At 41.0% G+C, this 13,313-nt stretch overlaps 1 protein-coding gene across 1 annotated transcript in view; it reads left to right on the top strand.

The window, feature by feature from the left end:
- Positions 1–238: 238 nt before the first annotated feature.
- LOC122411097 (T-box transcription factor TBX20-like) overlaps positions 239–13,313 on the top strand; it is a 44,520-nt gene continuing 31,445 nt past the window's right edge. Inside the window, exons 1-2 of the mRNA XM_043419638.1 lie at positions 239–986; positions 11,432–11,894. Coding sequence (XP_043275573.1) covers positions 815–986; positions 11,432–11,894 — 635 coding nt within the window. The 5' untranslated portion in view covers positions 239–814. The remainder of the gene's footprint in view (positions 987–11,431; positions 11,895–13,313) is intronic.

Here is a 13,313-nt window from a genome sequence, read left to right on the forward strand (position 1 = left end):
CGAACGAAGTGACGGACGTATCGGAGGCGCAGCAAATCCAAACGGACAAGAAACATCAGCTCCTCTCTCTCTCTCTCTCTCACTCTCACTCTCCCCCCCCCCCCCGCCCCATTATACCGTTTCTCTCTCTTTTCACTCGGTCTCTCCGTCAACTTGTTCTCCGTTGTGGACGCTCAGCCACGGTGGTGGGGCGCGAAATAACGTGGGAGGAGGAGTAGGAGGTCAGTGGAGTTCGGGAAGTCGGTGAGCGCAGACGCGTTGTGCGCCGAGCCGGATCGTCCAATCTTTCCCGTTTATAAACCCCAAACGCCAGATAGTGCGTATATACGGTTTCGTCGGCACACACTTCGTACCAACGAAATTTTCCTTCGAATTCTCCACCGCTATTTTATCGGCTTTTCTTTTTTATATATTTATTTAATCGTGTGTTAAAAACGAGGCGAACGCGAATCGATCGCAGGCAGTTTAACGAGGAATGAAATAGCGAGCGCGCGCGCGCGGTTACTCAACGACGATGGTTTTCACTCTCGATTTGGTGTTCGTCTCAAAATATCCCCTATTTCAAATTTGATTACCGTGGAAGCACGAGGTTATCGAGAGATTTGGAATCTTTGGAGAAACACCAAACGACTACATTCGAAAGAATCTGGACAGCGCGAAAGTTCCTCTCGATAAATCCTCGATAAAAACAATCCGGGAATCGTCGTTTGCTGAATAAATTGTTGCTCCCCTTGTTATTGTTGTTTTTTCTGGTGCGGGTGCGGTGTAGTTTTGTGCTTTACAAACGCCCCGAAGAAGCAGGAGGGCAGGAGGGATGCCTGCGAAGGGGGAGAGGGGTAAAGCAACGGACTTCAGCATCGCGGCCATCATGGCGCCCAGGGGTCCGTCCTTCGGACATTACCACCTGCAGGGTCTTGGTAACACGGCCGCCAACACCGTGGAATGCAACGGCAAACCTTTCGTCACCACCTCGAGTCTCGATCATCGTGAGTCTCGCTCCTATTTATCGCACTACATCAGATTTATCATTTTTTAAAAGCACCCTGGAAAGAAACAGTGCGCAACGGAGATGACGCGGTATCCGTGAGAATAAATTAAGAAAAAGGATCGTTCGTAGGGAGATTTCTGAAGACAGTGCTTACCGCATTTCTCGCTCGTGTTTTCGTTCCGACGGGCACTCAAAGTTCCTGAAGAATCCTCGACTTGGACACTTCGAGACTGCTTTTGAGAGCTCCGAATCTTTCGAAAGAATTGACACACGCGTCCGAAGCAGGTCGAGGATGAGGGAGCGTTGCTTCGGACTGGAGCAAAAGCCTCGCTCAAATTATTCAAAAAGCTTTATATACGCAGAAGCTCCGAGATCGAGATCTCCTGAGAGTCTAACTTCACTTCACTTTCGAGGCAAACTCACAAATTGTGGTATGCATCTCTAAGGACGATTGATGAACGGATAAACCTCGCGAAGGAAGAAGAAACGCTTCTTCCTCGAGGCGAATGAGGAAAAAAAGGAACTACATATACATATACAGAAATAAAGATGCGAGCCCGGCTCCGTGTTGAGTAACGCGATCGCCAAAGGATCTTAAGTGCCCCGGACGATCCCTTTTCTCCCTCCGTTGCCAAGCTCCGTATAATATAACTCGAGACCCTTTCGCAGCGTGTGATTCTATATACACGCGCAGTTTTGCGCCTCTCGTTCCCTCTCACTCTTCCTTCCTCTCCTATCTCTCTCTCTCTCTCTCTCTCTCGTTTTTGCCTGTCGTGCTCGATGGTGACAGGATTCTGGGTGGTCTTGCTTGCACCGCGTTGTCCCTTTCCTTCGCCCTCTTTTTTTTTTTCTTCTTTTTTATTTTCACGTACATAACACTTTCCGTACATGAGCCAGCATACGCGTAACAAAAAAGCAGGCAACTTTCCGGCGTCTTTCGCACACGTTTCTCCTCGTATTTCTTCATAGGCTGCTCGGGGATCGCTCTTTAGCTTTGCTGGATACTTTTAATTGACAGGAACAACGTGTTGGCACGCAACAACAATTTTTCACTCTTTTTTTGCGCCTGGAATGTGGACCAGGGAATGAGATCGGCATATGAGCACTAAAAGTTAGAAATACCAAATATATTTACCGCGAATAATCCGTCGAATTTAATCGAAGCATTTCGAAATAAACATTCACCCAAGGCATGCATCGAAGTAATAAAAATTCGAGTATACATCCCGCGGAACAGCCAAGTTTTCAACGACTCCTCGAAGCATAATATTTTAAGATGTAATTACGGAGGAAGGTTAATTTAAGGTTAATTCGGTAGCTCTCAATGATTTCTTCAGTTACAAAAATAATTTATGAGCCCCCCTGTTTAAGCGGAATTCATGTACAATTCAGAGAGTTATTCTCACGGGGAAGAAGTGTTTTTCCAACAAAGTTTTAGCCTCGAGAGCTCCTAAAATTGGGGTCTGCCAAAGTTGTAACTCGCTATATCCGGAGTTAAGGTAAATTGTATGTCTATGGAAGAAAACTGCGATATTGTGTGGCTGAAACTTCGTCATCCGCAGACGTGCTGCTGGTAAAACGATTGAGCATTTGCGGCTATAAATATCACTGCGGTATTCACCGGTCTTCGGAGTCAAAAAGAGAGAAGAAAAAAATGTACATTTTTGCGGAAAAACACGAGAATATTTCAGCCATAAAAGATCGTAGAGATATACGACGTCTCTGGTCCGTTGAAGAAGAAAAAGAATATGATTCTGCAGGTAAAATATTTTCTTCTGGTTTTTATGACGCCTCGTTCAGCTTCGAATTCGTCTAATGACCGCACAACAGATTCCGATGCTATTGTAAAACCACCTTTCCCATCGGTTCACTTATTTTCGCTTCGATTAACAGGACAATCATCGCTACGTCGCGCGATACTCGTAATAAAATTTTCTCGGACTTTTCTCACTTAACAAAATTTAATATTTTCTTTAAAAGTCTTGAGACCGTTGAAATGGTATTGAACGCATGTTAAAAGAAATGAAATAAAGTGAATGAAAAAGATTGCGGTCGCGAACGAAATTATCTCGACTCCCGCCCTCAGTTCATCCAAATTTGTGTTCGATACTTGTCGAATCTCGTACCTTCGTAAACACAAAAGCATAACGAAACAGTCTCAAAATACAGTATACTTATGCATGCATTAAATAGACGAATGGAAAATAACACGCAGTGGATTTACCCACGTGTACAAATTGAAACGTGGCGCGTACGCGCCTTAAGACCCAGCGGGCGCGTATATGTATGAGTGACAAAAGGCTCTTATTTTTAATGGGCGAAGGAATAAAAAAAAGCCGATCGGTTTGTTCTCTTTATTCCACAACAGTGTTGTGTCGAGTTGTTGCACATTTCGTATCGTAGAACGTGATTTAACGACGAAAAAAGAACCAGCACATTTCTTCACCTTCATCTAATTCCACGTTAGATATTTCGTTGGTACTATATAATTTTTCGTTATTGATACAAGAATTTCATATTTCTTCGCTTACCTCGAATATTTATTGTATATACACCCGAGCGAAGATGTCGAAATGGAAAACAGTTTTTTCATCATGTTCGTTTTGTCGTTTGACTGATAATAATAATAATAGTACGCAGATAAATAAATCAATATTAATCACGTAAAACTCGACTTATCAATTGACGTCGTGCAGAGCGAGTTTTCTTTAAAGAGATAAAAAAAAAAATGATTTAGGCACTCAAGTAAACAAATGGAATTTGAAAAGCACTGAAGTCCTGTTGGGAAGAAATGATATGGTAAAACATTCGAAAATTCATAAATTAATCCAACGCAAGTACGCGGATTAATGCGGAGAAGGAAATCGACTCTGCGCACCGAGCACGTTTGTGAGGCAAGGCACTGGTTCGATCACGTGTAAACGGAAGAAAAATACGAGCGAAAAACGCGCGATAAGTTATGAGAAAAAGTGTGAAAATAAATGATAATCGAATGCGAATGAAATCAGGTTGAATCCTTTAACGCATGCGTTTAAAATAATCGTCATACTTGAGCGCAGATGCAGCGATGAAAACATCATGTCGCCGAGTGTCGCTAAACACAAGGTGCATTCACTTTTTCCTTCATTGCGTGTTCGTATCGAGCAAAAGTGTAGATTTTTCATGCGAATCTATTAATATATATAAATGCTGTAAGCGCGAGCGAAAAATCGTTCCGAGGTTGGAGTTTATCGCGAGAGAAGCGCAGCGAAAACGCAGCAGGATTGCTCCTCCATGTCCGAGGTTGTTCGTCGTCCCGTCGGCGCATTTAATCCCCGTGCGGGTATATCTTTCCCGAGGAAAGAATAAGGAACGGGTTTCCTCTAAATTACACATAAATACGCTATTTATGTGCTATTTATGGGGACATGCGATCCTCCGAGACGCGATGTTTTTCTTTCCCTTCTTTTCCTCTTTCCTTCACACCCTTAAAATCGGATGAAACGCGATCGGAAATATATACGGGTACGACGAACCGGGACAAAAAATCAATACAATTTTTTCTCACGTGGATGGTTTCTCTCAAAATTCCTTCTAAACACGTTCGGAAGCCTCTGAATCGTTGTTTCTGCACGTAATTAAGGTATTAGATCATGTCTGAAGAATTGTATTTTATGGGTGTCTAAATTGGATCGATTTTTACTTCCTAATCAAAGATATAATCACTTTAAATTGATGTCACGCGGTTATTAATTCGAAATTCTAAATAAATATTTTCAAATTATCTTTTGGCGAATGCAACTACAAGCCATTAATTAATCGGGGATCCATCACTGATCGAACCCGAAATTTTAGTCGTCCTTGGCAAAAATACTACAGCTGTTTTAGAGAGTGCAAAGGGAAAACACAAAAGGAAATGAATCAAGAAAAAAGTATTAATAAAAATACAGTAGGCTATGCCAAGAATCGTCCAAGCCAAGAAGAAACAAAATGCCGGAATAAGCAAATGTGAGGTTATACGAGTGCTCATTACCAATATCGTTCAATCTTTAACGTATTATATTTTTATTACTGGTAAGACAATCGTCTCGAATTTTTTTCCAGACCTTCGTTATATGCTTCATTGTAATTGTGTACTTTTTAGTAAACTTCGTAAGTAGCGTTCATTCGTTATATATGCGGAAAGATAAACGATTTTTTACGCATCGTCCCTATAACTCTGCGTATTTTTCTTCATATTTAAAAACGTTTGTCACAATAACCGATAAGACGAATCCTTCAAAATTTGAAATGCTTGTCAGTCGACTACCCATTTTAATTCTGTGTAAATTTCAAGACGTTCTTAAGAAAATCGTTTCGTGCACGAACTACACCTCGATTGCAAACTCGAGCGAAGTTATATGACTATTCGAATTTCACTAACTACCTTCACATTTTATGCTCGCACTTGTGCAAGTTTTTTAAATTTCGTTCTCCTTCGATCAATGCGTGAAAGAGGATATTGCGAAGAAACATATATGGAACCTTAATTGGAATATATTTCTCTGATTATAATTGATTTATGATCGATTTAGAGCCTAACAAATCGGAGGAGGGTTGCAGAATCAATGAAATAAAATACAGTAACGTGAAATGAATTTTCCATGCACGAATAAAGTGTATAAAAAATATTGTTCAATAAAAACAAAACGCGGTAATGGAAAATATGGAAGGTGAGATCGATGGCAAGAATATTCCTCGATCGCGAGTACAGAAACGTTGAGATCGGTGTATAAATAATATCGAGAATATTTGACCGCGCGTGTAATCGCGCGAGGACTCTCGAGCCGGAAAATTTTCGCCATTCACGACAGATAACATCCCTTCGAACATGCAAAAAAGGAACAAAAATGAGCCCTGCGAAGAGTGAAGTGGAGCTAAAGAAAAGAATACGAAAAAAAATGAAAATAACTCACTCGCATTGCAGAGGAGTGTGCTCCACCGGTATCGTATATGATAAAGTAAATGGATGTTCGGATAACTTGTTCGACGATATATACGACGTGTACGAGGATGCATATATTAACAAGAGAGACCCGTTGAAGATATTTTGCTCTCCACAAAAAGAGAGAAGAGAAGATTTAAAAACATGGAAAAGGAAGATAGAGAGCGAGAGAGAAAGATTATGTGACAAGAGTACGTGTCGATCGGTACGTTGTCACATAATTTTCGAAAAGAAATTGTCGTGTAAAATGTGCGGGAATCGCGCAATCCCGATTCAGACGCAATATTTTTATTCCTTCATTATGTAACATCATGGCTAATGACCGAGGACTAATTATTGCCATAAATTGTAAATAGATGTAAATAGATATAACCTGAAATAATCGGAATGCGTGATTATCCGATATAACTAAAACCATAACATTAAATATTTTGAGCACGGACGTGGAAATAAAAAGCGTTGAGGTTCTGCTCGGGCTCTAACCTTCACAAATTTATCGTTTTATTTTTGATCAATTTATCAATTTCTTCACAAAAACCCATCATTATTTTTCTATTCAACAGTGTTGTGACTCTTCTACGTTCATTCGAGCATCAAGAAATTTAGAAGCGCGGAAAGTCTTCCATTGCTCCGTCGCGCACGTTTTTACAGTCGTCTCGCTAACCTGCCTCATTTGAAATCGTAATTTGGACGCGTCGCGTCGTCAAACGGAGCTCGTCAGCAAATAAAACAGAATAAATTAAAATACAAATAATCAATGGAGTTTGAATGATTTGGCATTCGTCATAGAATTAGGAGCTCGAGACGCTTTTTCTCTCCCTGTACGAATACACATAAGCGGGCTCGCACAATTTTCACTATTTCACCGCGTCAGGAGTAGCAACAGTACCGTAATATTTATTCTCAATGAACGATCGTAAATCAGATGATTATTTCTGCGCGAAGAACTCGAAATGTTGCGGGGCCGAAATTAATCACGGGTGTAAATCCTCACGGGTGCTCGTTGCCGTTCCTCTCTCTCTCTCTCTCTCCCTCTATTTCTATGTGTATACGCGTGCGAATGTAAAAGAGCGGGAGTTCGAGAGCTCTCGGGTCTATATGTGCTTGATATATACACATGTATATAAAGCCCACGTACAATATACTAAATTGTGATCCGGCTGCTGTGTGAGGCGCGTTCGCGAGGACTCGCGAGATAGGTAAATAGTTTGCATTAACTCACGTCAACGTGTGCGGGCAAATTCCCCTCCCTTCGTTGCCTCCCTCGCACCCTTTAGTTCGTGCCTGTAAAGCGCGCAGCTCTCACGTCGTCGTGCATTATTCCTCTAACGAGAGAAATATAATAATCGTGAGTTCTCGCGCTCTCGGTCCCGCGAAAAGCATCGCGAATTGCGAAAGCGAATTGCTCCTTTCTGAAGCACGAGGCGTTTCAAGTTTCACCAAAAATTCAATTCGATATTTCAATTCGTTGGCTTTCCGCGTATGAAAATAAAGTGTCGATGCAAACGTACAGTTGCTCTCTAGAATGTATTTGTCTCATTAACCTCGATTTATCCCCTCGAAAAACTTGTTTTTCCGTGTCCAAACATTTGGCACGTAATATTATGATACTTTTTACGAGGAACTGTCGAAAAATTGTATGAAATGTGTAAGAAAACTGGAAAGAAAAGAGCGGCAATTAAAGCGCAGCGCAGATTAGAAAAATCCCAAAGATTAACTGTACCAATTATTTTTTATGAGGAATTTGTAATTCAAAAGAAATAATTAGTTCTGGAGATCTACAAATAGATTGAATGTAAAAGGCCCCATACGCGGATACGAAACGAAAAAAAAATTATCATCACGAGGCATTTATGAATATGAAGATTTACAAAGACCACCGGGTTAATATGCGACGAGAGAAGAGCGTGACATGGCTGATTAGCTGTTAAATACAATTGCATAAAGTCTACATCACAACGAAATCAAGTTGAATTTAAAGTCTCGTTGAAGTTCTCATCTTCTGGTTGGTATATAATACGTGGTAAAGTTCATAAACTTGTAAATTGATGGGAAATGATAGTGGCCGGGAGCTCAACAAGATATTGCAGCGTATAATGCTGGTGTTAAGAATATACATCTATACCGATACTTGTATGGTTGTACTTGTAATGGTATATAGAAATATATACGTGTAGCTCCATCATTAAAAGGATATAGCTATATATATAAAATCGAATAGCAATACGCGACAGGAGTTCGAGTTCTAAACACCCACGAGTGTTAGAACCTCTCCTTTTCTTCTTTTCGCTCCCTTCCTTTGCCTCTCTCTCTTGCTCTCTAACGAGAAATATAATAATGGCAAGTTCGCGTGCTGGTCAATATAATTGCGCGATAAGCGTTCTCTCCCGACGAGCAATACAACTAAGAAGCGACTCACACTTTTTCCTACAACAGCTCTAATTTATTTCATAGACAAACCTTTTCCCCGCACGAAACTCACTCGTTGGCTTTCGTCGTTCTCTCTTTCTCGCGGTCTTGCCTTTCTCGCGACGAGTGCTCGAACTTTTTTCACTTTTTTAACCACCAGACATCAAGTTCGTTCCGTCCGGCGTTGACTGCCCAAACTACATCGTCCTTATAGCTTTTCGCTCTTTATTTTTTCATTTCTTCCCCCTTTTTTCATTCGTCCTTGTCGTGCTCGATTCAGTCCGGTAATTATTAAGCCTCGAACGCATTCACGCGGGTAGAGTGACAAATGTATTTCATCGATGGTTATATCGCACTGTGAGAGTCCGTACAGGAATAAATGCTCGAGTTGCGTTCTCTCTCTCTCTCTCTCTCTCTCTCTCTCTCTCTTTCTTTTTTTATTATATATATTGGGAGTATTAATTGAACTCGAGACGCTGCACAGGATGCGACTCCACGCTCGCTACTGCTGGGCTTTACAAGCACTTAATAATACCTGACAAAATGAAGCGTAAGTTATGTGCGTGTACACGCGTATACGTATATTCGCAACGTTGATACTTTTCATGAGAGTTGATTAAAAATAATTGAAATTAAATCCCCATTGAATATAGAAGAATCGAGTTTTAACGCTTGCTCATTCTCATCCAACTTGATTCATTACAATCAACAACTTTGAACAACGATTCGAAATTACAAATAAACTACTCATGGAACAGGACTATCTAGAGTCGCGGTAGCGACTCTGAGACAAGTACTCCACATTTGTGTTATGACGAGTCGCTTCTAGGGAGTCTTTAAAGTAGGGATAGTATTTTTCAGCTGTTTTCGATAACTTTAGAAATTTATTTCTTTAATAATGAAATAATTACGGTAGTTCAGTACGACGCTGAAGATTGCAACGTTCGAGTCCAACAAAATGAACGAAAAAAGATTTGTAATTCACTAATTATTTATTTGACGAATGGCTGGTGTAGGTTGAAAAACTACGAATTTCAAATCCAGCAGGGACCAAAATTGGAGATTCACCGGAATAATTCAAGAGTTTTTTTACATCATTTCGTTGGACTCCAATAATGTTGGAAACTTCAGCGCGGCTAGTTCAGTGAATACCGCAAGTTGACACATTTTTATTTTTTTTTCCTTTCGATCGCGACCTCTTCGAACTCTGTAGCTCAACGCATTGAAAATATATTAATTATTTATTTTTTAATTTCATCAAAAAGTCTGAGTGCCTTATAATGTTCCCAATTGAATAATTTTATCATTCCGATCGTTTGTCAACGATCCATTGAATACTTGAGAATATTTTCCGTTTGACTGAATCAAGCGCGATATATATAATGTGTTTTGACAATAAAGTTATACGGAACTCGCGCCCTAATATTTTTACTCGTACATCACTGTATCTCTCGATCGACCTCCGTATCGGCATGTAGAACGCAAAGTGTTATAGAAATCGACGTTCTGATGAATATGTTTTGATGAAAAATGCGATGATATCGAAACTGAAAAACTTTGGCGTATCTTGGGATTCTCACAGTCGCCGAGTCGCGATTCCGTTACGCGGTATTTCACGATCTCGATTGGCGAGAATCCTCTCGCACCCACTGTGCATCGTGCACGCGTGCAGGGAGCACTTTATCTCTCTCAATCCTCCCTCCAGCTCTCTTATATACACGCTGATTTCTATACAACCGGATAATTTAACGATTCTGGCATGGAATGAACACACACACACACACACAGTAGCGTGTGAGTAAATGAGAGAAAGACCGAGTTATACAAACCCCGCCACACCTCTCAACCGTATAGATATATATGTCCGTGGGACGCATACAATACCTGCTCGTCGCGCAACTCCCCCGTGGGTTTTGCATTAATCGAAACGAGCCCAACGAAACGATACGCCCGTTTAATAAATAATAAATATTGTACACTGCGTGCAATATTCTCGCTAATTTTACTCGACCACACCGGAGCAAATTTTGGCTCTCTCTCTCTACTACGTATTTATATATTGGTGGCTCTCATTCACTGAAATGTGTTTACACGTTTATATTCGTATTCTTGTACGAGAAGAGATAGAGTAGGAAACGTTTGCCCCGAAATCATTCTCGGCGTGCGTTAATTATTATCGCAACGGGCACCAACACCCTTAACGCGTGTATATACGCATCCGCCGCGAGTAATGTCAGAGGCAAAACATTTTTTCGTCCTATCCGATGGTTTGTTGGATAGAATAACAAACATTGTTATTTTTCAATACGAATTACTCTCGTTCGTGAAATTTTGGTGATTTTGTAACAGCAGATAAAAATACTTTTCAGAGGATCGATTTTCTAGAGGTTTTTGGAAATTTAGTGATCAAGTCAATTCGCAATAATTGGACGATCGATATTTTAACCCTTAGTGTGCACACCTTGACAGCGAGACATTTCGTGCACATGGAGTCACTTTGAGCCCAGGTCATTTTTGACATCGAATATCTCGGTAACTACGCGCTTTTCGGAATAAAAGGTTTAGTCACTTTTTGCAGTGAATTGATCCAACTTTAAGGCTGCAAAGTCGGATTTCCAAAAAAATCTTTCTTCATTGTTCAAAAACGTGCTCAAAGTTGATAGTGCGCGTAAAAAGCACTTTTTCGGTTAAATCTCTGGTAAAAAATTAAATTTTGAGTTTTGAAAAGAATCCTTACGGAGTTTTACAGACAAGGGTCCCACTTTGCAACCGTTCCAAAAAGTGTATTTATTTTGGAGTATATGAAGTTGGCTATGCTCCCTACTTTTAGAGAGGGGATAACGATTTCTTAATATTGAGGGTTTTACTTATGAGATGCTCATCTGTAAATGCTATTCACGTATGAGAAAAAAATTTTGGGGTCAACCTGACCCCAGATGCACACTAAGGGTTAATATCGAGGGTCGGTAGAAGGATATAGCGCGTTTGCTAGTCGAATAACTTAAACAATGGCCCAGGAGATAAAAAATTGGCGAAATATTGAACTCCCTCGAACTTTGTCTGTTGATCAGGGGTGAGAACGTCTCCGGTGAATATCGTAGCAACAGCGACGGTAGTAACGGAAGGACCGATACTTTACGAGGACGAAGATGACGAAATAGACGAAGGGATGGGGGAGGCGGAAAGCGAGGAGGCAAAGTCGGCCGACGGTGGTGACGACGAGGAGGAAGTCGATGTCGAAGAATGCAGCAGCTTAGACGAGTGTGGTCCACCGAGCTTGAGCGACGAGATAACGAATTCCCGAAAATTGGATTCGCTGGATAATGACATTGAGAGTGGCGGTGTGAGGAGGAACGGCAGTGGCAACTTGACGAGGAAACAGTTGAGGGAGCGTGAACAACAGCAACAGAGACGTCATAGAACAACGTGTAATTCGGAGGAATTGAGAAACGTCGAGTGTCATCTTGAGACCAAAGAACTCTGGGACAAGTTCAATGAACTTGGAACCGAGATGATCATCACCAAGACCGGCAGGTGAGTCATCGCATGTGTACACATATTTACACACGTTCGTACACACGAAAAATATATACCTACATATTAATACGTACGTATACGCATCGAGAGAGAATAAATTTTCGCGATCCCCCCGCGACGAGGATATTTTTCTACCTCTTTTATTCTCGCTCGTATTCTCGATCTCTCTCGCGAGCTTGGCTTATTAATTTAGTACTCGACGCAAAACCATTGAGGTTAACACACGCGCGTGTATAATAGACCTGACACGGAGAGTTCAACATACAAAGATTTCGTGCCTGAATGTATATATACACGCAGAAACGAATGCGTGTATCTCATACTTATCTGAACGTATTATTTATCGGAGCCACTGGGCTTATGCAGTTATTTAATATAATTTAGGAAGCGTTCGAGTGCCGAGTCATCAACGGATGAGGCGCTTTCTTTCTCTCTCACCCTCTCAACTATTTTTTCTCCCCCTCACTCCGGCTTCTCCCTTTTTTTTATGAGATATTCGAAGAAATTAAAAAAATAATTTATGGTGTCCCATCGTAAAGCTACGCGAGAAAACGGTCGCGCGAGCCAAACAGCGCGCGAGCGAATGGTGTCCATTTTTATAGGCTATGCTAATAAAGTCCAGGATCTCTTCCTCTCTTTCTCTCTTCCTCTTTTTCTCCCGCTCTCTATCTTTCGTGGCTTGGACAGCTGCACGCGCGCTCCTGGGATGCGTGACCACGTCGGAATTATGAGATATTCGTGCTTATACGTTTTACCTGCCGAGTATATTCGTGTATATTTCTACTATACACGGCCATATCTACATATATACGTATAGATATCTACGTATGTGTTGAGGGGTGCAGCACAATTCTGGGCGCGAAGAACGTGGATGCACCACGCGTTTCAATATACGCAGGAACAACGACCCTCTTCGTGTCACAGCCTTGAAAATGCAAACTATCCGCTTCTACTTCTCCTTCTTCCTACCCGCTGCTGCGCCCGTCCAAAAATACAAATTTCAATCAATAATCCATCTTGACCCTTCGAGAAGAGAGGAAATTGTGAAATTATTGAGATTACCCTGGAGAAAGTGAAGTTCACTCAAAATTGATATAATAATCGGTGAGCACGATCAACGAATTATTCGAAGGGTGCTTGAACTGCTAAAATTAAATTTTACACAAGTTTTTTATTCATCGTCCGACATAATTGAGTCATGAAATACATTCGAGCATCAAGAATAAATAAATTGTCAATTCGACAGAAGAAAATGTAGTCTCCGGCATACTCGTTGTTTTGGGTTTGTTTAATTACTTTTTGGGTTTGTTTAATTCATTTTCCATTCCCAGCTCAATACGTCAATCAGACCGTTTCTTTGTTTCCACCATCGAGCATTAGTAGCAAGAGTTTTAATTACCGCGTCGCATAAAAATG

This window comes from Venturia canescens, chromosome 5 (genome assembly GCF_019457755.1).
Source record: "Venturia canescens isolate UGA chromosome 5, ASM1945775v1, whole genome shotgun sequence".
NCBI lineage: Eukaryota > Metazoa > Arthropoda > Insecta > Hymenoptera > Ichneumonidae > Venturia > Venturia canescens.